The sequence below is a fragment of the Poecilia formosa genome, unplaced genomic scaffold (assembly GCF_000485575.1).
Source record: "Poecilia formosa unplaced genomic scaffold, Poecilia_formosa-5.1.2 Scaffold11, whole genome shotgun sequence".
NCBI lineage: Eukaryota > Metazoa > Chordata > Actinopteri > Cyprinodontiformes > Poeciliidae > Poecilia > Poecilia formosa.
Genome location: NW_006799950.1, coordinates 418690 through 441516, shown reverse-complemented (window position 1 = coordinate 441516; position 22827 = coordinate 418690). Strand labels below are relative to the sequence as shown.

Genomic DNA, 22827 nt, shown 5'->3' with positions numbered 1-22827 from the left:
TAAAGGTGATTATGTGACATCCTCCAAACCTCAGCTTTACATTTAGACTGCTGAAGTGTCAGCTGTTCTGTTCAGTCTCACAGACACTGTTGTGCAGTGCAACAGCATCCACTGACTCAGCATTTTATCTCTGCTGAGTCAGCAGAACCTGAAGTCCTAAAGACAACCAAATGAGATTGACAATCACACTATTTTTAGAGCTCTAAAATCAAAGCCTTGGTACATTCTGATCTTATACAAATATATTTATGACTGCAGTTCTGGCAAAACAAAAACAAAAAAAAAAAAAAAAAGAAAACAATCTCTTCAGGCCTTGTAGCACGGAGACGAGATCAGTATATTTTGGCTAAAGGATAAGAAAAAATGGCGTCCACACGACAGGATGCAGCGCCACAGAAAATGATGTACTAGCTATGCCGGGCCAGTCGGTGGCGCTGTAACACTGCCAGAAAACGACACAAACAAACAAAACACCGAACGGCGCCATGTTTGTTATTTTTTGAGAGTGAGGGGCGGGATAGTCAGATGGAGCTTTAAATTTTTTTTTTTTATTATTATTTTTTTTTTAAATGCGGCTCACAGGACGACAGCGGCACTTGAATTTTCAAGAATTATCGTTTCTGGTCTCCCAAGACGCCGGATTTGTGTGACTGCACAACCCAAACTACAAAAGACAACTATCCTGTTTCATCTGTTAATCATTCACTTTTTTATTAAACCACCAGCTGAAAGAGGCAACAGGAATGTCGTGTTCAGGTAGAAGCATCAGAGCAGGTAAAAACACACCTTCACAGCATTCACACGAAGGATGGAGTTGTCAGTTTAGAATAAAAGAGAATGCACGTTTTCTATTTCATGGAGTATTAATATAAACCCCGTCACAGCTGATGCCCCAACACTGTTTCCTGTTGTGCGTTCATAAAAAAAAATTATATATTTGTCTTTTTGAACTTCCGCGGTATTTCTTATTCTTTTGTTAGGCACTGGGACCCACAGCCTTGTTTAAACGTTGCATTCAAACATTGTTTTATCTTAGGGCAGCGACTGTTCCAGCAGAGCAAGGCGGGATTGCTGCATAAGGAGCACTTTCAAGTAAACAACAATAATAATAGTAAAAAAAAAAAAAAAAACAAAACAGTGAGCACAGCTGCAAACTTAGCAGACGCGATCTGTGTCTGGTTATGAAACAGGAGGGGACACCCTTTCGTGGCGGAGCAGATGGGTGGACTATTTTGTCTCATTTCCCAGGCCTTCTGATACACACTGAAAACACGCACACATGGAAAAACACGAAGAAACAGCGACCACCAGTGGTTACTATCGGGAATTACATTTTAAAGAGACTAATTCAGCCTTAAGAGACATTTTCATCTTGCTATAAAATAAGAAAAATACACACACACACACACACAAAAAACATGTGAATGAACAGGCGTGGAAACTCCTATTTTCATTAACATCTGCACAGAGTTACTTTACTTTCCAGCACACAGTGCATTAAAACTCTGTCCTGTGAGGTAAAGTATAAAAAAAATGGCAAGAGACTACAAATATACTCTTAAAGAAGATTTTGGAAAACATGAACAGAACTGCTTGTTAAGCTAGATGGGAAGATGTTTTTTTGTGTTTGTTTTTTTGTCTGAAACAAATAATAAATTTTTTGTATAATATAAATATCTAATCTTTGCTCATTCTTGTCCTGCCTCTCCTCCAAGTCTAAAGCAGACATCTTTCAGCTGACTCAACAAGAAATCCAGTCAATATTTTCCAATAAAACAAATTCTCTGAACATCCCAGGGATAGGCAAAGACTTTTTAATAAAAGTATCTGTTCAAAGGTGGTTTTCAAACATATTAGACCCAAAATGTTGTTTTTATTCTAGCTTTCATCTACCCTGTGTGTGTGTTTGTGTCCACAAAGTTAGCAGATGCTGATGTCTCTCGTGTCGACTGATGTTGAAGAGAATTAAAAGCTTAAAAGATTTCCATCAATAAAACTACAACTGATGCTTTTATGGCATCTACGTTTTAATGCTTATATAGAGTCTTTACAAGCCGTACCGAAAGGTGTAATTTGAAGATGTTTGCTGCAGGTATTAAAATCTGGTGTAGTAGCCAGAAAGCTAGCATTTACACTGTGAAGCTGCTTTAGGATCACTTTAAAGATGAAGTTAGCAACAATTACAGTTATTTCATAAATAAAACTGTATAGTTCACATAGACACTGGAAGAAAGGGACCGTAGCATAGCTAGCTAAAGATAGCTAGCATGAATTCATTAGCTTTCAACAAGCTAATTCATGGCTGAAAACGTTTTCATCATGAGGTTTATCGATAACAACAATTAAAACAACATGATCAATAACAGCTGTGCTGTTTGCTTAATGCTAGTCAGGAACAAGATTAGGTTCAGTTTTAGTTGTTTTGTTGCTTTTCTGTCACTTCCCATGTTCGCACCAGTCAACGTCAAAAGGCTTAAACATGCAAAATTGTTGATTACAGGACAGCTTCGCCCTTACAAAAAATTTCTAGATTTTCTAAGAAAATCTAAATAATCTGAATTATTTTAGACATCTTCAGGAAGGGGTTTGTTGTTGTGCTGGCACTTTTTAACTTGTGTTATTATTTTCATAAGTTATACGAGAGGTTGGGAGCTAATATTTACAAAATAATCCTATAATTGGTGTAACTTTAAGAGCAGTTTTTAGTTAAAATTGCCAATCCCTGGAATATCCTTTAAAATATGTTTTAATCATGCAAATGAAACACAATCAGCTTACCTCCGGTAAAAATCAGAACGATGTATAAATATGTCTCTTTAATAGCAGCCAGCATTGTTGAAGAACATCTTAAAATCGGATCAAGTCAATAACTGTTAACTACAATAATTATTAACTACAATCTGCAGGGAAGCCAAAACAACGTGACAGCCTGGTGTCTGTCACGTTGTCCAAAAAAGCTTAAAAAAAAAAACAAAACAAAACAAACAAAACAGACATATTCATAAGCAAAACAGTGGAGAAGCATTAGCTGTGCATCATTTAATGTCGAGGTTGCTCTTTCTGACGTGTTAGGACGAGGTCATTAATACTGTGCAGTTCTCACGTTTGATTGAACTAAAGGCATAAAAACACTTGAACCTCACATGCATAGATACCTTTGTTGGTTGGCACTTTCACTCCCTCCCCACCCAAACTATGACGCTGCAGTAACTGGTGAAGGCGTCACTTGAGCCGGACGTGCTTGAGGTCGGTCAAAAACGTGACAGAAACAAAGAGGAAGAGACGCAGCTGAGCGCATCTCAGAAACAAATATACAGACAGCACAAACATACAAGTACATCTGCCAACTTAGAATACACTGAATTATCTTCTTTTATAATCATCTCTTAAATAAATCATTGTTCATTGCACTTTGTTAAAGTAACTAATTACAGAATTTCTCTCCAAGGCAATAATGTGATTTGCTTTTTTTTCTTTTAAAAGGTGAAAAAGATACTATAAGCCTGATTTAGGATAATAGTAAAAATAATAAGATCTTCAATATACATAGTTTCTGTAAAAGACTCTCACCTCCTCATATACATGAGTGGCTGTTCATATATGTAGCATGTTCTGGGGATGCATGCTCTTAGTTTATTTTTTCACTTCTCCACGTGTACATATATACATACAATATTATAAAATAAATAAATACAAGAAAACAAACATTCTTGGTTCTCGGTTTAGCGGTTTCTTTTGGTGCAGTCTGTGACGAACCGTCGCTCTGTGTGTGAGTCTGATTGGACCAGCAGTCGCCTGAGCCTCCCTGCAGGGAGCACCGGAGCGGAGGGTTTGTTTCAGTGTGACGGGACGGAGGAGGATGGCGGCGGGATGGGGGCGGGACCAAAGTCTTTGGCCTGAAGAGAAAGTCCAGCGAGCTTTGCATTATGTTGCGAGCGGACCTGCACTCCGTCGTCCTCCAGTCCGTTGAAAAACTCGTTTCACTGGTTCTGACAGTACAGCGGGGGGGCTTCTGGAGACCCATCGTCCCCGCTGCTGCCATCGACCCCTACAGTGGAAAGGTCTTCACTGACTGAACTGGGGCTTCAGGTTGGAGCAGAACCCTGACTCCGCCCACTTTCCCTCTTCACCTAACACCACTGCTCCATGCGTGTCCAGGGGACAAGGTGGAGGGTCTCTCCACCGGCCGCAGCGGGGGGTTGAGGGCTACATGGGTCCCTCGTTGTGGGCGCTGTGGTTGCTCCAGCTCAGGCCCAGGTTCTGGCCCACACAGTTATGCTGCGGGGTCAGCAGGTGGGACGTCTCGTTGGCCATGGCGACGGCCACGGCGGGGGAGGTGCTCGTGGTGCTGGCTGTGGTGGTGACGATGGCCGGGGTCTCCACGCCGTCGTGAAACTCTGTCAGCGTGAGCTCGATCTTGGTGAGCTCGCTGTCCGTGGACTGGGGCGTCTTGTCCATCCGTGACGCCATCACGGCGTTGTGGTACTGCTGCCGCGTTACCTGGACAACAGAGGAGTCGCTGCTGGGGTCACTTCTCGCAACAGATACCAGACACGTTCATAAAGCACCAATGGTAAACACCGTCTGCGGAACAGTGTATAAATGCAACATGATACAAAACAAGAAAATGACGTTTTGTTGTTAACATATGAATTTATGCCACACTGTGAAACACCTGAAGGAGGTTTAACTTGTTCACAAATGGAGGTTCATCTGTTGCCATGAAAATGCAAGTACCAGTAAGGTCAACCAGAAACTTGTTTAGGTTTTAACTCAGTTTTTTGTTGTTTAATAATTGTTACACATTCCACACCAGGTGGGTAGACTGGTCAGAAATATTTAGAATATCGATAGAAGTTTTAGGATTTCTCATTTGTCTTTGGTAAAAGACTTTGAAACATTTCTCCCTCTATTGTTTGTATTTACCCAGAATGCCCTGCAGTATAGTCCGCTTCCTGCTTTTGGAGCGGTCTCTAGTCCGTTTGGCATTCAAAAAGTGCCAGACGTCACTTTAATCGAATTGAGGCCTAGGTACAGATGGACCAGAGTTAACTTTTTTTGGTCTTTATCAAAGTTTGATTATCTGTTCACACCTAAAAAAACGTTCCGGACTTTCTATCAAATGGACCAGAGTTCTAATGAACAGGGCTGGTGTGAATGCATCCTAAAACTCACAAGATTTCATCGACGTAAAGAGCAAACGTTAGCAGACACAACTAAATGCAGCTGAAATGTTTTACGGTGCATTAATATAAACTACATGAGCTTCAGGTGCACATCTCAGGCTTTTGAGCCTCCGTGTTCTCTGGCTGGGTCCTTGCAGCTATTCTCACCTTGATGTACCGCAGGTCCGACCTCGCTCTGACAGAGTAATCGGGGACGTACATATGAAGCAAGGAGTTGAGCTGGTTGTTGCTGTTGCCCAGCGTCGGCGTGATGGCCTCTATGCGATCGCTCCTGTTCAGAGAGTCTGAGTGGTTCAGGCCAAATGAGCGCGGAGGAGACTTGTTCTCTGTGAGGACAGAAGAGGGTGAGGAGGTCAAAACATGTGACTGAGCAGAGGCCAACGGGGCATCACAGAGCACTGGTCAGGTATTAAACACAGTCCAAGAACACGAATGATTGCTGTAATTATTTTTCAGCTTACAAGTTTCTATCAATGGACTAATTAGACACTTATTTCACTCACAGAGGGTCAGTTTCATTACAAAGTGACTGAACAAGGCTAGCTGGGACGCTTTTTGACACGTGAAAAGAGGGAAACTGTGTCTCTTTGACATCCTACACGCATTGTAGATATCAAAACTGTTCACACTTCTTTTAGAATGAATGGCACCTTAAATGTAAAATATGTATCCAGTACACTCACAGTAAAGCATCATGCTGCTGTTCAGATAGAACAACAGGTTTCTTTTTTTTATTTGTCAAGATGGTTTATATTATTTATAGTTCTTAATGTCTGTTATAATCCAAAATGTTCAGGTTTCAGCAAGAAAGTCGAGGATGGAGAGAGATTGTAGTTCAAACACAAACCAAAAGCAACAGAAGAGCTGAAGTCTTTATAGTTGTTACATATTAGCACAGCGGTTTGCTGTGATGTATGGAAATCTCATTTGTAGGTAAACCCTGCGTGTCCGGGGATGCTGCTGCCGATTTTTCATGTGCCACCGCCCAGAAGATTTGCTCTGTTATTGTTTTCTTCCCTCTAATTTTTAATTAAAGCCAGATTATGTTTTCCACTCCTTAAAGACGTGGAAATCACACACAACAAAGTGGAAACGGCTTGGCCGGCTCTAATGCTGCTACATGGACTGGAATGTATGTAATCCCATGTCAGGATGTGTGTGTGTGTGTAGGTGTGTGTGGGCCAAAGACCTGGCATGTGAACTCTGAGGGATTAGTATTCCACTTTCTAGGTACCGGGTCAACACACAAAGAGGCGGTGTGCGTTTGTCGCTGAGCCAGTCGCCGCATCGTAACAGGTGGAAAAAGAGGCTCAATGTGGCTGTTTCTGTTCAGGCAGAAACATGAGGGTGTGTTTGTGTGGACATGGGGTCTGCACATGTGGACATACGTATGTGCGCTGTCCAGCAGGGGGGCTGTAGCTGCAGGTCTTGTTTAGACAGTGGGAGGGTTAAAGGTCAGGGGCGAGTGGGGGCGGAGTCTGGTTCCACTGTGGGGCCTCCGGACTCAGACATCATTCAGACACTTGACTAATGGCTCAGGGGGCGAGGCCCTTGAGTCTGTGCTGCTGCGTTCTTGAACAGCAGGTTTCATAGTGAGCAACAAACAGCACAACAAGGATCAATGAAAACTCTCGGTATAAAATACTGAAGTTCACCATCAGGCTATACAGATGAAACCTGTGAAAACGAGACTAGGAGAAAGGAAATGAGGTAGAATGGAAGGAAGGGAGGAATCGGTGAAGGAGGGAAAGAAGATACAAAGGCAAAACAAGGAATGACGTAACATAAGTAACATTTGAAAGAGAAAGAAAAGGCAGGAAGGAAGGACAGACAGAAGAATGGAAGGAGAGGATGGACAGAAGGAAACAGAACAAGAAAGGAAGGAGTAAAACAGGAAAGAAGGAAGGAAGACAAAGAGACTGGACAGAGAACAAGGATTGAAAGAAGAAAAGACATTAGGAAGGTAAGTCTTAAAGTAGGGAAGAAATGAAGGAAGGGCATATTTAGATTAATCCGGAAATACATAAATTTTTCTGAAATCTTATTTTCTCTTCCAAACTTATCCAGATCTGTAAATCAATGAAATCAAACATCAGATTTTTCCGGATTGTGCGCTAACCCTGTTAGTTCCTGGCTGGAGATATAATTAGTAAAATGGGCATTAAAAAGGACAGAAAAAGTCACCATACCTGGAGATCCCGCTAATGATTCTGCCCTACTGACGGTGAATGTACGAGACAGAGACAACGGCACTTGGGAAGAAGAGGGAAAGGACATCGTGAGGAGAAAAGTGCAAAAGAAAGGAAGAAGGGAAAACAAGTGTCAGTAGTGTAGAAATAATCAATAGTTTAAAAATTATTCAATCCGTGAGAGAAGTTTCAATCAGAAGCAATTAGTTTTCAGAAAAGGAGGTCTGAAACATCAAACTGTGTTTGGTTTGATTTCACTTAGAACTAGAAGGGATGTATGTTCCACCATTTCACCACCAGGTGTCTCCCTAAACCCAACGACAGAGAGAATCCGAACATGGCCGTCTGTGAAGTTTATGAATGAAGTGGGAGGACTGAGTCAATCACCAGCTGATGTTCTCTGGTGACGTTTGTCCATGATGTCATGCTACCTCTTTAAAACAGCCACTTTCAGCTCAATCACTGAGTGTTTGCTTAAAAACAAGAAGCTTTTTTAGCTCCTCAGAATACAAAACATGAACAGAGAAGGGCTACGAAAGATATTTGCGAAAGTATAATCTTGAATTTGAGGTTAAACATAAATCATATATTGTAATCTTTTGAAGACTTGCAATTAATTAATGTTAATGACAATCAAAAAACATCCGTTATGGAGAAAGTGATGGCTGATTTTCGTAGTTTTTCCCCCGTATAGTTCCTCACCATGACAACAAAAACCTAGAGCTCTTACCAGGTGGCGCTGTCAGAGCCATCATCCCGTAGAAGGAGAATGGTCCTGCTTCAAACTTCATCTCCTCTTTTCCTGCCTCCACTTCCACTTTCCCCTACAGCCATAAAAAAAACAAAGGTTATTTAGTTAAGTCACCCAAAAGTAATGATCTCGCTTGTTAACTCGACTTAACCCCATTTATTTGGGAAGTTGAATTTAATTTCACTGGCCACCTCGCCTAAAAGATGAGAAGGCTACACGCTGATCTAAATAAATTCAAAAATAGATGAGAAGCAAGGCCATTGATATTAATCAGTCAGGAAGGGTGATGAAGTCAAGAACCTTCGATTGAGTGGTGATCGGCCTCTCTCGCATCAATGAAAGCCATTCAAGATCGAAATTGGTTGAAAAGGCCATCCAAGGGAGTGTTTAGAGGCAAAAAAAAAGACAAAAGCCCATCTCAAATGTGCCAAAACAAATCTTGATGATCCCCTCCTGGGAAATATTCAGTTTACTGATGAGGCAAAACTAGAACCTTGTGGATGGCACGCGTCCCAGGACAAAACAAGGTGGTGGTAGTGTGATGGTCTGGGGCTGCGTTGCTGCTTTAATGTTCTGCATGAGTCGCTGCAATTGAAGGAATCACAAATTCTGCTCTGGACTTGAAAACCTTAATGCCTGACCATCACAGTAAGAACCTTAAACCAATTTATTTAGGTTATGGGATCCAAAAGACTTTTCAGCTCTGAGCGGCTGAAAGTAAATAATATAAATGTTTTAGAGTGGCCTAGTCAAACTCTGGAATTAACTTCTACAGGGAAAGAAAGTGTCTTCACTGTAAATTTATTGGGTCGAGAGGTGAACCAGCTTGTTTGATCTGGACCTGGGCAGAACCAGGCGATGCTGTCTCCATCATCATGAGGTGTGAAAAGAAGATTTGGACTAATATGTGTTTTATGTGTTGAACTGATGAGTGTTTTAAACTGAGGGAGGACGTTGCTATGCCTCCAGCAAAGAGCCACAACTGTATTCTCAGAAGGACAAAACTTCTCTCTAGAAATCTGCAGCCCTGATTTTCTTTACATGCTAAGAAGGAGTGAGTCAGTCATAGCAAAACTGACAAAGTGTTGAGCGAGGCAAGATTGAAAAAAAAAACAAAAAAAAAGAACAGCATAAACCTTTGTGATCCTCCGTACCCGTTTGCACCCTTGCTGATAATAGTTTGTAGAACTAAATTTGCAGACAGGATTAGTCTTGTCTTTTAACTTTTTCATAAGTACATTTTATGATTATATGTTTCGGACATATGTTCCAGGTGAATGGAGTCATTAGATTTTCATTTGAATTGGTCTTGACCAATCAGAAGCCTAACAGTGACAGCAACACTCTTTGGTGTGGATGCTGTAACTGAGCGTCCACAAAGTTATCGTGTGTGTTATCTATTCTATTTACAGCTCTTTTTAAACATACAGAAAGTAGGGCTTTTGAATAATGTTTATTTTAGTAATAGATTATTTTATCAATTATTCTGGCGATTAATCAGATTAAAAACATTGGCACATGCTGTCGATTTTTTTATTTAACTACAAACACCACATTGATTTGCAAACAAATCGTTTAATCCTCTTTTAAACAAGAAAATAAAAATAGTACTGCCTAAAATGTAACATCATAGCATGCCTTTAGTGGAAGCTTGATCATTTGTAGCAATGGATCTGCAGCTCAATAAAATATTGTCAATTAATCTGTTCATTATTTATTTATTTATTTTACTGATAAGTGTTTAAGGTGCTTAATAAGAGATTTTGTATGCAATTTGTTCCAAGTGAAGCCAAAAATGCCACTTAAAAAAATTCTGGGTAGAACAGATTTATTTCAATAATCAATTAATCACGACTAATCTAACTAATCATTTCGGTCCTAATAGAAAGACTGTACATTTTAAGGCTGTAAACTGGCTGGTATGTGAAAAATGATGAGGTCAAACATCTTTAACTGCTCATGAGTTGTTTATCTTTTCCATTGCTGCCGTTGTAATCTAAGCTGTCCGGCATTAAAACCATAGGATGCCTACCATTTAAGGATGCATGGCCTCTGTGGGAATGAACCCCTGCGGCCTGTACAGTGGAAAAACATTATGACCGAGGAAAACAATAGTTTACCGAACTGACAGCAACATATTTTATGTGATTTTCCAATGTAGTGCTGTTTGTGCAGCTGTTGTCGAAGAAAAGAAATGAAAATTCATCAATGCGATGTGAAAAGCTTGGGAGAAGCTGCGTCTTCTCCACTTTTATTGTCTGATTTTAAAGAGCTGCAGCGCTGACATTCACTCTTTTAAATGTAAATAGTATTTCTGGTTATTTCTGGTAGAGGCAAACATGCTGGATTAAAATCTTTTTAACAAAAATTATGCTTTTTTTCCCTCTCCGTTGTGCCAAATTGCACTGCGCACCTGCAGGATGAGGATGAAATAATCCACAGGCTTGTTCCTGTGGTAGAGGTAGTGCTCTGCTGCCCGCTTGTTATTCACGTCATATTTCAGCTCCTGGATGACGTTGGGGAGTTTCAGTAATCGCAGCAGGATCTTTTCTGACATCTGCGTCGGAAAGAACGGCTCCAGCTCTGAAAAACCAAGCAGACAAAAAGAGGCCGTCAGGAGACTGTGAGGCGGTTTTTGAAGTTACACTTTGTGGGTTAAATAGCACAAGATTTTTAATCAAAGCATAAGATGAAAAACAAAGGAGCGTATGCCGATATTCGTTCAAAACTGGAAAACAATGAGTGGATGTTTTCTACATTTTCTGAATCCCATGACCAGACACCGTCATGCTGGGTCCTGAGCATCTGTCTAGAGGAAAACAAGACGTTTGAAGCTCCATAGCAGCAAAGCAAGTGCCTTCTTGAAAAAAGCACAGCTAAACAACACAGTAAGGCCTCTTAAAGGATAAGGGTGTTGAGCATGGCTGCACAGTGGAACGGTTGCCTGCGAGCAAGAAGATCCTGGGTTCAAATCCCAGCCTGGGATCTTTCTGAATGTTCTCTCTGGGTACTCCAGCTTCCTCCCACAGTCTAAACATGTGACCATTAGGATAACTGGTTTCTGTAAATTGTCCTTGTGTGTGTGTGTGTGTGTGTGTGTGTGTGTGGTTATTTGTCCTGTGTGTCTCTGTGTTGCCCTGCAACGGACAGAGTCAGACACCAACTCACCCCCCACTTTCTAGTTAATTCAGCTAATAATCATTTGACCACCTGGGGGGCGCTAACGAACTGCGCAAAAAGCCTTAAACTTTAATTCCCAGATGGTCCTCGGAGACGCAAGAAACAAGACAGTGAAGTCACTTCAAGTGCATCTTCCTGTGTTCTGAAACAGTAGAAAGCTGTTCATTTCACAGAAATAACTACTATTGAGTTGTGTTATTTATTTCAATTTACTTCTGTTTAGTGGGAAATTCCAACCCTGATTCCAATTTACCTTTATCTAGGTAGAGGGTAGAAAACCCTGTTTCAAACCCTGATTCCAACTCTCCTTCTGAACCAAAGTCCAACCGTATTTCCGATCCTACTTCCGACCCCAAGTCCAACCCTTCTTCAAACCCAATCTCTGAAAAAGCATTGTGCAACACTTTTACAACGTTCATTTTCATGCTAAACTTGCTTGTAACCTATAAAATAAATGGCTCTCGTTAACAGTACTCGACCCTGTCAAGGATTTTCTTTTTAAAGTTTTTTTCAACAAGACAAGACAAAACAAGTAGGCAAACAAATAAGAGAGCTGTCAGGCCTAAGGAACTAGATCTTATTGGAAATTCGTAACAAAGAGAAAAATATGAAAGTACCACAGAGCTGCATCATTTATTAGTTTATCACACCCAGTGCTTCCAGTAAAACGTAAAGATTTCTTCTGTTTTTCAGTGACGTTTAAATGTAAATGAAATATTTTAAATCGTCCAGTGGATTTTAGATCTGACTAATGTGAGACCTTCAGAGTCAAGACATCCCTTAAAGCTATCTGGCAACATCAAGTTGACAAAAAGAGCTTAAAAAGTAACAAACAGTCAAACTTCTACATTACAGAATGTGAATATTGTGCCACTAGACACACACGGAGGTGGTAGTGGGTGTTGAACGCACTCCAGTGTGTGTGAGATGAACAATGAATTGTGCAAAATACCAGAAAATCCTGAAGAATTTCCCTCCATCAATTTGTAATCTGAAGCTTAAGCACACCTGGCTTCTTCAGCAAGACAGTGATCCAAATCACCATCAAGACAATATCTGAAAAGCTCTAAAAAAGCAAGAAAAGCATTGGCCTAGTCAAAGTCTGAGGTTAAATCTAAATGAGGTGTCACGGCCTGACCTTAAACACTTTACAGTCAAACTCACCAGATTAAAATGAGGTCTGACGAGGCTCATTTTTTCAGATTAAAAGAAACTTTTGAAAATAACAACCTTTAAGCAGGTATTTGACATACTTTTAAATTAGCTAATTTTAAATACTGCAATTCAACATCTTATTGGCATCCAACAGTTATCGTATTGTTTATCATTTATCGTGAAAAATTCTTATTGGGGCGAGTGCTTTGATTTATTGTTATGATGAATTTCAGTCACTGATGGTAAATAAAAAAAATCGGAAATGTTTTTTTTTATCCACATGTTGCACAAAAATATCAATAAATATGAGTAGATTCAAAAATATTATTGAATACAGTTACTGTGTGCAGTTTAGTGATATAAAACACATATTTATTTAAGTCAGTGGCCTCCTGAAGAAGCATATCTCAAATGGACATGTTTTCCAAGAACAATTGTGTTTGTGATGCTAGGAATGCTGTGCCATGTGGCTGCAGTTACCTAAAAATAATAAATTGGTAAATTTTATTCATAATATTTATCATTATCACCCAAAAATATTGTACCAAAAAATATCGCGATAAAATTCTAAGTCCGTATCGGCCGCCCCTAGAAACAACAGCAAACAGACATCCATCCAACCATCATGTACATCCACTGGTCCTAAATCTGTTTAGCATAAGATAAGTTGCCACCCTTACTCCAGTGGTTGCCTTCCAGGTTAATGTTGTTTTTCCTTCCAAAATAAGATCACATTTTTTACTTTATGTATGTTCCATGTCGGGTTTTCTCTCAAGCACTGTGGCTCAGTCCAAGTTATCCATAAATGTTCTGACCAAGTGGCTGAAAACGGACAGAGAAATGAGGGAAAACAAAGCCAATGTGTTCAGAAGCCTAAAGAAATACTGATCGCCACCACTGTATAAAACTACACACACACACACACACACACACACACACACACACACACACCCTGCATTTTGGGACAAACTGGGACCAGAAATGAGGAAGTGTGTATCCCAACAGCCACTGGTCAGCCTCAGCCACCTGTTGGGCCAATCAGCTCCTTCAACTCAGCGGCGGTGATGTGTGTCAACTGGCTGCAGGCTCCGCTGAGAGGAACTGAACTCCCTAATAGCCTTTGGAGAAACTTAATGCTTAGCCGTGAGGTCAAAGATCGAAAGCAAATCCAAAATGCAACGAGGCACCGTCAGCCGCTGCCATCGTACTACAACTCCGCCGTCCCGCTCCGCTTCCCTGGGGAAAGCTGCTGAAATGCTTCACATTTTACACCAGCAAGCACCCAAGTATGTCGGCTTGTGTGAGAACCGCGCTCACAGGCCAAAAAACGCTGGACGTGATGTCATTGAGGAGGAAGTGTAAGCAAACAGGGTGGTGTTTTTAAAGCTGCGAGCAAAGACTGCAACGTGTAACCTTCGGTGCATGACATGCAAGCAAATAAACGCCCGCGTTTTTTCCTTTTTTTTTCCTTTTCCTCCAGGATCTCTCCACACAGCCTGTAGACGTCCCGTGCAGCACGCTCAAGGAGCCTTCCACCTCTTCACACACACATGCATACCAACACGCTTGTTGTGAGTCTTTACACAGCTCATTCCCTCACACACACTCATGTACACTCATGTACTCATTCTACACACATACGCACTCGTCCTTCCCTTCCAGCCAAAAAACTCAAAGCCCGCACACACACGCGCATGCACACACAAACCTTCCCCACATTTAGGAGCCGAGGGCACACTGGGGGAAGTCAAGCAGCAACGCAGCCCTACTTGCCTGTAGCTAGGAAACGCAGGGCAGCCAGCAGAAGCTGAGGTGATATTTTAACCTTCATTTCATTGTCAGTGGGCTTGAAGGCCGAGAAGTCCTGCTTCCTGTCCCGATGGGTGATTTTCTTCTTTGTCTTGTTGTCGGCTGAGGAGAAAAGATGAAAACACAACCTGAAGCCTTTCCTCCACAAGGAAAACATCACTTTGAGGCACGGACAGCGAGCTGGTTGTCCCAGGTCACAGGGTGCCTAAACTGGAGTTACCCAAAGCTCTTTGGCTTTTCTGGAACAGCGGCCGTGGCCACTTTCTCAGAAAAGGAGACCTTTAGCGAGTGACATTGTTACAACATTCTTACCACATTCCTGACGTTACAGAAAGCCATATGCGTTAGGATTTGCTGTGACGCATTAGAAAAGGGTTGTTTCAGCAGTAATAGTTTTTTTGTTTTGTTTTTTTTTAATTAGTGGACTAAGGTAAGATTATTTTCAAAGTAACATTGAAAGTAAATATGTTTCATGAAAGACCCCAACCCAAAACACCTCTGGTGGCAGATTACCTTGGCAAACACTTTAGACTGAAAGTATATCCAAAAATTATAAAACACAATTTCAAATAAACAAGTAGCTGGGTGTGATGAAAAAAATGACTTTTTACAACCAAGATTGTGGCTTAAAAGTGCATTAATATCAAATGCTGTTGTAAGTTAAGAACCCACATGGAAATCTAATCATATTTACGTCTCATTTTGTGAGCACTGGTCACCTCCCACCCCTACAAGTTGCCCCTTTTGTCCTAATTTGTGTCTGTTTTGTCCCTGTATGCAAACTATTTCCACCCCATGTTGATTTCTTTTGGTAAGAAAATTATTTTAACGAAAAAAGGAAATATTTTTCATTATTAAGATGGATGTCTGGTGCTCTTTGGACCAGACACTTTATGCCATTACCTATTAAAGTCACTGCATCATATCTGTGTTTGTAACTTGTCCAGGGACTACAGATACGAATTAGTTCATGCTATTATCCGGTACCTCACCTCACGTAGTGACATTTATGTTTGAGCTGTACAATGTCCATTTTTAAATAAAGTTTATTATTATATAACTCTAGGACATACACATGTATTTTTGAATTTAATTGATGCTTTTGACAGCAGGACTTAAATAAAAAAATAAATACAATGAAAACAATAATGTACTGTAACAAGAACTGCTGTACACATTTACCTCTATTATAAAGATTTGAATAGTTTATAATTTTATGTCACATTTTGCCAGTTTAAAAAGAATAAATCCAAGACATTGAACTAGGCCACAAAAAGTAAGCCAGACCAAAATAAAATCAGAAATTAAAGCAGGCAATCAAGAGAGTAACTAAAATTATAGATTGCTTAATGTCTATCTCAGTGACATTTATTTATTTATTTATTTATTAACATGTTACGATAGTTTAGCCAGTAAATGTTAATGGGATTATATTTGATAAATCAACATAAAACAGAGAAGACTGAAATTATGAATCTTTTTAAAAAATCTCTTTCAAATAAAAATCTGAGGATTTGTAATCGGCTCCTTTGTGTCCACACTTTGTGGAACAATCTTTCGTTGCAATCAGCCGCGAGTCTTTCTCGGCTTTTCAGACAGGAGGTTAAACTTTTGGCTCATTTGTCTGTGGAACATAGCAAAGGTTCAGGGGGAGTTCATTTCTAAACATCAGTTTTAAGCCTTGACCCAGAATCTTCACGGAGTTTCGATCTGGACTCAGACGAGATCATCCTAGCACAGAAGTATCCGGCCCGTCCACCCGCAGCTTTGGCTGTATTTTTAGAGATTTTCGTCCTGTTGTAAAACGAATCTTCAGGCCGGTCGTCATGTTTTTCACGCAGGCTCGAGCAAAAGTTAAGTTCTCCTTCTTCTACATGTGTCCCCTCCAGCAAGTTGGTCTCCTCATGGTTTTGTTTCAACATCAGTTTTCTTCTCTTTGTTCTTCCATAAACATCAAATCTTGTTACCAGATTCTCCCCTCTGAGGTTTGGATCTCTGCAGCTCCTCCAGAGTCACCTTGGCCCTCCTGGCTGTCAGTCCGGGTGAAAACGATGTCTTGGCAGGTTTTCAGCTGGGCCGTACTCTTCATCCGAACAGAGCTCTATGGGAAGGTAAGTGGATCTCTGGGATCTCACTCTGCTTTAAGCTTCCCCCTGGCCTGTCTGCTGTGTTCCTCAGACATAGTGATGCTGTTGGTTCGCTACCAAAACCCTCTGTGTCCTTCCCAAAAACAGCTGGATTTACACTGAGATTAGATTACACAGCTGGACTCTAATTTTTAACTAGATGACTTTCGGATGGTGTTGGTTGCACTGAATTTTATTGAGTCTTATCAGAGTAAAGGGGGTCAAAAACTTCATTTGAACAATAGGCCTGCCACGATAACAAATTTTGCTGGACGATAAATTGTCCCAGGAGTTATTGCGATAAACGATAATATTGCTGTTTTGAGATTAATTAATATAACGGTAATGGCATAATAAAGCAAGAACGCATTCTCAAAGATCAATAAATTTAAAATTCTAATGAACATTTAACACTGGAAGTGTAAGACATTTTAAATACCCAAAATAAATGAACAAAACAACAGAAACAACAAATAAGTTGAATCATGAAGTCTGCAAACAAAACTGTCCTTCAAAAAAAAGGGCAAGTTGAGACCAAAGCACCAGACTGAAGATGTCTGTCATCCGGTTTTTAGTAGAAAGACAGAAAAGAGAAAACGGAAATGGAAATTATTGAGTTTGTTTTAATACAACATGTGACTGATTAGTTAATAGCTCATTGCAGCAGGCCTTATTATTAATATTTCCTATTCATATTTATAACAGTTTATAATTTTGTGCTAGTCTGTGTTGGTATATGAAATAAAATACTGGTTGGAACGTGGCGAAAGGTGGAAAACCTTTCGGTAAAACGACATCATCTCATTTGACACATGTCTGCATTCAAACACTGAACTATTTATGAGCTTAGAGAGGGAGACCTACTGTATAAGTCAGTCTCATCCAGGATCTCTGACTTGATTATTTCTTCAATAACGTCCTCCAGGGTGACAATTCCCAGAACCTCATAGAAGGGGTCTCCCTCGCCTTCATTGTTCACCCTCTGAACTATGGCCAGGTGGGATGTTCCTAGCAAAATATACACACACAGGTTGTAAAGTTAGGATTATATAGTAATAAAACAAAGCAGATGTAGTTCAAGCATCAGGTTACTGGGATACAAACCGGTCGACACAAACCACTTCTCTCGGAGAATAACTTATGGGTTTTTATTACCAAATAAAAACAAGCTTATGACATTCAAGTTGCATGGCCAGTTCTGTTAGGTATCGAAAATAAAAATGTGTATAAAAGCTCAGTCCAGGAAAGAGACAGATCCGACATCTCATCACATCTGTGTTCCCAGGACCCTCCCGCGTGCCGCTCCCATCTGAAACACAAACTGCAGCTCACGCGGACAACAACTGTCAGGCAAAACACTAAACAAATTCTTTGCTTTTTCTCAGCTTGCGATCATTTAAAAGGAATTTTCCAGAGGCCCGGGCTAATATTAGCCCCCGCAAAATGAAGTTTCCATTCCACCCCGGTGATATTCTCACTGAGCTCCAGGAGCAGACCGGGCGAGGGAGCGGGAGGTGGTGTGCGTGGGGGTTTGGGGGAGGGGGGGGTCCTCCATGTGAGCAGACTGTCGAGGAATGGCCGGTTCACATGCACCTGGTTGTGCAACAAAAGATGGACGCCTGCGTAGAGAAATACAGCTACGTCGATGCCGCCTCAGCTGGCCGGCGCTCTGGCCACTGTGGTGCAGGAAGGCGCAGGATGGAGAGACCCTAATGCTGATTACTGAGAGAATTTCTATTGCACTGCAGCCCTCCGCTTCCCCACAACTCGACAGCGAGACGTCCCAGTGGAAGTGATAAACAGATGGGAGAAATGTTTTCAGATTGACTCCTGAAGACATTAATTAACGTAACTACATAGAGAGGAAGCGCAGCCTCCTTATAAAACGTCTTTGTAAAGAGTGGTGAGTCCGTCCGTGATAAACACACGTAGAGCTTTATGGGTCAAAGTGATCCGTCCTCAGGACTCCTTATCGAAGCAATTACTGTAAACATGCTCAGTGCTGGTCAGCAGAGCGAAGCGGATCAATGAGCCGAACTCCAGTCCCATCAGCTCCACAGACGGTCATATTCAGTAAATTAGAACAGTGTTAAAAAGTTATTTTTATTCTAGTAACTCGATTCTCCAAATGTGAGTTGAAGGAGCTGATTAATAAATGTGATTACTTTTTGCTTAATGACATTTAAGAAAAGGATGTTCCGTCATATTTTTATATTAAACATGTTTTATATGGAAGACCAAAANGTCATATTTTTATATTAAACATGTTTTATATGGAAGACCAAAATGACAAAATTAAAAATGAAAGCAGACAAAATAAAAAAATATAAAAATGTAAAAAGACTTGAGAATAAATAAAATAGAAAACATCGAAGACATAAATATGTCTGTGAGCAAACTGATTTTTTGTAAACAGTAAAATTTGTAATATGCGCTTAATATATCATTTTTGGAAGTGAACAGAAGAAAATAATGTAAATGCCAATTAAATATTAAAACACAAGATCCTCCTTTTTAAAATCATTCTGTTAATTTTAAGTGTACTGGCCATTTATATAGTTCAGCTTTTATTTTTAATTATGTCAGTGTCTGTCCTCTATATAGTTTAACACAGAAACCTGGGCTTAAAATATATGTTCAATACCTGAAAACTAAAAGTACTTTTAACCTGACAAATGAGTCTCACTGAAATGAATATTCTAATTCGTTATGACTGAAAACAAAAGTTAGTACTCAAGACAACACTGTCCAGCTCAGCGGTCTTGATTTTGAGTTTAAATTAACTCAACATTTAAAATTGAATTTCAATTTCACTTGAGATTGAACATAAATAGGCTGATGCGATTTTATTTACTTAGAAATATACTCTAGACTTTTTTGTAAAAAAGCTTTAAAACAACTTTTGATTATAGGCGTGAAGCACACGACACGCAATGTAATGCTGCAGGTTTTAGTTCAAAGGTCAGGCAAATCACAAAAAATGTATAAAAAGTTCACAACTCATGCTGCAGAAAGATGATTGTTTGGAATGAACAATAGACCTGATGTCATTTAGTTCTTCACATGTCTATTTGTCATTTAAACCTGTTTATTTCTTCTGGGTTTAGACCGAGAACCTCCGTGTCAATTAAAATGTTCTAAGCTTTGGCTGAAAATTACAAGCTCCACAAAGAAGAACCAGGGGTGTTCAAAGTGTGGCCCGGGGGCCATTTGTTGTCCTTGAAAGGATTTTGTTCAGCCCCTGGGTAAAAGTCAAGATTGGTAAAAAGTGGGGCAACAAAACAGAAAGCAACTGATGACCCAAAATATTTGGAAAGAAAAATATTTTCTTTTAATAAGGTACCAGTCTACTATGGCTCTGTTGATATACAGATTTCATTAAAAAATGTTTATTGTTGAGCAGAAGATTACAGAAAACTACTTTTTTACGTTTTTACTTTAATGAATTTTGTGGCCAGCAGATAGTTTAAATGAGTCTTTTTTGGTCCCCAGAGCAAAAACTTTGGTCATCAGTGCTGCAAAAAAAGGTAAAAACTAATTCTCAAAACCAATTTCATTTGACCAAGTATTGTTGCATAATTTTAGCCATTCTACACGTGATATTGCAGTGAAAATACCAAGAAACAGGAGAATACTGGTAAATATGTTGACATGTTAACAGTTTACTGACAGACGGAAACATGCACTTTAATTGAAAGTGTAAAAATGTTTCAGGTAAAGTATAGTTTGCTCCATAAGAAAAATATCTGTTGTGCAGCAAGAATTGTAATTTCCAACCAGAACCATAACAGAACACCACAGTGATGAAGCTGTTTGGAGGACGCAGCGATGACACGCGGATCAGGAACGGAGTAATTAGTTATTCTTTTCTGCTGAGTTTGCACCAACAGATCAGAAAATTTTTAAATGTTTTTTTTAAATCAATTAATTGGCACAAGTTAAAGTCTGGCGCTCCGGCGGCCGCTGTAGCGCTGTTTCGTGTCTGCATTTTAAATTCTGCAAATATTCAACGGGGGGGGGGAGACAGACGTCACATATGCTAATAAATGAAAATGAAACAAAATACCCCTTCCCCACCTGCTGCTGCACACTGCTGGCCAGCTAGTTGAAAGAGGTCTGCTACTCTTTTCCTGCTCCTGCAAGAGACAAGAATTCATCTGTTGGGAAATATTTTTGTTTTATTACGATCTCTTGCATTTCTCTTGAAACCCTACCATTTTATTCAGTCTTTTTTTTTTTTTTTTTGATTCACTGGTTGTGTCTGGTTGTTTCGTGTCCCAGCGAATGGGACTGTCCCAGTTGCATCTGTGACTGTTGATGTGGTTTATTTGCATACACTTTAAGCTGTGAGCACATTAGATTTGACTCTGAAAAGTCACTAGAGGGTTTGGAAAAGTTGATAAGTATAACAAACTTACTGACATAAAGCTTACACCAACCCTCCATAACAAGTTAAGTAATCCACTCTTAAAAACGTTATTGGCACTAATATCCAATATTAGTCCATTTTTAACCTATCGGTATCGGTCCAATAATAAAACTGGGCTGTTATTAATAACCAGTATTTACTTCCATCTTGCTGATATTTGTTTCTGGAGGGATCGGGGAGGAGATTGGTTACTTGGTATTCATTTGGTTATGTGCCGGTGATAGTGATGCAGTGAAGGATTGTGGGAAATTTAACTAAACCAGAAAAGTAACGGTGAAGTCGACTGTGTGGTCGTGTCTTTCATTGTGTTGAGATGGTAGTGAAATATATATAACGTATACAACATCGGTAAATATACGTTATCAGCCATATCAGCAATATTAATATCGGATATCGCTATCAGCCCGCATTTTCATATCGGTGCGTCCCTAAGATAAATCAAAACAGAGAATCCTTGTAGTAAGTTTTGCTTAATAATTCAAAATGACTTTGGAGTAATGTGTTGAACAAATAAAGAAAGGAAGATGAAATGAAGCAGAAAAAGCCAATAAAATAATAATTTTTTAAAAAAACAGCTAAAATGTGAGTTTGTTGCCTTCTATCAGGTTGCTGGAAAAAAAAGTTGCTAGAAAGACCCAGTTAATTTGAATTTAATTGGAAATCTCTGGACAAAAATTAAGATCAGAGTTGACAAGAAGATTCCAGAAACTTGAATAATCTAAATTAAATAAGTGGTTTGATTTGTTTGAATATATAATGTGGGTTTTTACAACTAAACTGAACTTCATGCAGACTAGACAAACACTCAAGAGTTAAATATTGCAAAGCTGAAGTGTAAACTCTCAGACCTGTTTCTCTGTGAAGCCTTCACTTTATCTATGAATAATAAATCCTTTATATCCAGGCATCAAAACCTATTATTACATAAAAAATAAATATGGTTTTCAATGTGTAGAAAAACAAATAAGTTGAACTCATCAGAACTACAGCAGGCTACATCGACAAAACCTGGCAACCTGTTGAGCTCCAGAGGGAGAACATGATGTTCTCATCCGGCTTTATCAGGGGATGAAAACCTTAACCTCACCTGGAACATCAGAGCTGACCTCTGACCTTTAGATAAGCCCGCTGATAAGGCACAGAATACCCACGAAAACTTTTGCTCTTCAAGCAATCGTGACAACACACATTCTCACACACACGCGCGCGCACACACAGCTGACCTGTCTCTTTCCTCTGTCTTTCCCCTCACCATCGACTTTGAAGAGCTTAATTGGAAGCACCAAAGGTCATCACTTTAAAATAAGAATAACACAGATGGCATCAAAATGACAAGCCTGTGAAAATACCACAAAAAAAGCATGTTTATGCAAAGTTTAACTGTTTATTTTAGAGTCTGTCCCACGAGCTGCGATGTAAAGGGAAAGAAATTTCTCCATGGAACAGGGGGCAAAGGAAAAATTATACACAGAATGTTTTCCCAATACTAGTCTACATGCTGGAAGTCACAGGACTCCATATTTATCCGGGGATACGTCGGAGTGAACAGCTTGCAGCATACCAAGCCTCCATGAAAGGCAGTGTGGCTTGGTTCTTGCCCACAGATCTCTGCAGCAGATCCGGTATATTCAGAATTTGTATTTATGGGCACATACGCTCACTACTGCTAGCCCCTTTATGAGGTAGTTAATAGCACATTACATGGCAGTAAGTCAATACTGTCAGATGGGGTTTAATAGACTTTGAATCACTAAAACCAGGAGGATGGAGCACATCACACCAGTTTTACACTGGCTCCCTGTAGCTCAGAGAATAGACTTTAAAATACTGTTGTTAGTTTATAAATCACTGAACGGCTTAGCACAACAATACATTAAAGATCTACTGTTGTTGTTGCATCAGCCTTCCGGACCTCTTCTGGTTCTGGTTCTGCTCTGCATCCCCAGAACCTAATGAGAAGGAGCAGCACTCAGCTTCTATGCACCACAAATTTGGAACAAAC

General features: G+C 39.9%; 1 protein-coding gene across 2 annotated transcripts in view; it reads right to left on the bottom strand.

The window, feature by feature from the left end:
• Window positions 1-694: 694 nt before the first annotated feature.
• Window positions 695-22827, bottom strand: part of cnnm2b (cyclin and CBS domain divalent metal cation transport mediator 2b) — a 56988-nt gene continuing 34855 nt past the window's right edge. The window contains exons 2-8 of one of the 2 annotated variants that reach the window (XM_007543122.2): window positions 17261-17404; window positions 14235-14372; window positions 10540-10709; window positions 8106-8199; window positions 7376-7438; window positions 5334-5512; window positions 695-4500 (exon numbers count right to left, since the gene is read on the bottom strand). In XM_007543122.2, coding sequence (XP_007543184.1) covers window positions 4207-4500; window positions 5334-5512; window positions 7376-7438; window positions 8106-8199; window positions 10540-10709; window positions 14235-14372; window positions 17261-17404 — 1082 coding nt within the window. In that variant the 3' untranslated portion in view covers window positions 695-4206. The remainder of the gene's footprint in view (window positions 4501-5333; window positions 5513-7375; window positions 7439-8105; window positions 8200-10539; window positions 10710-14234; window positions 14373-17260; window positions 17405-22827) is intronic. The other variant, XM_007543124.2, reaches the window with a different exon arrangement.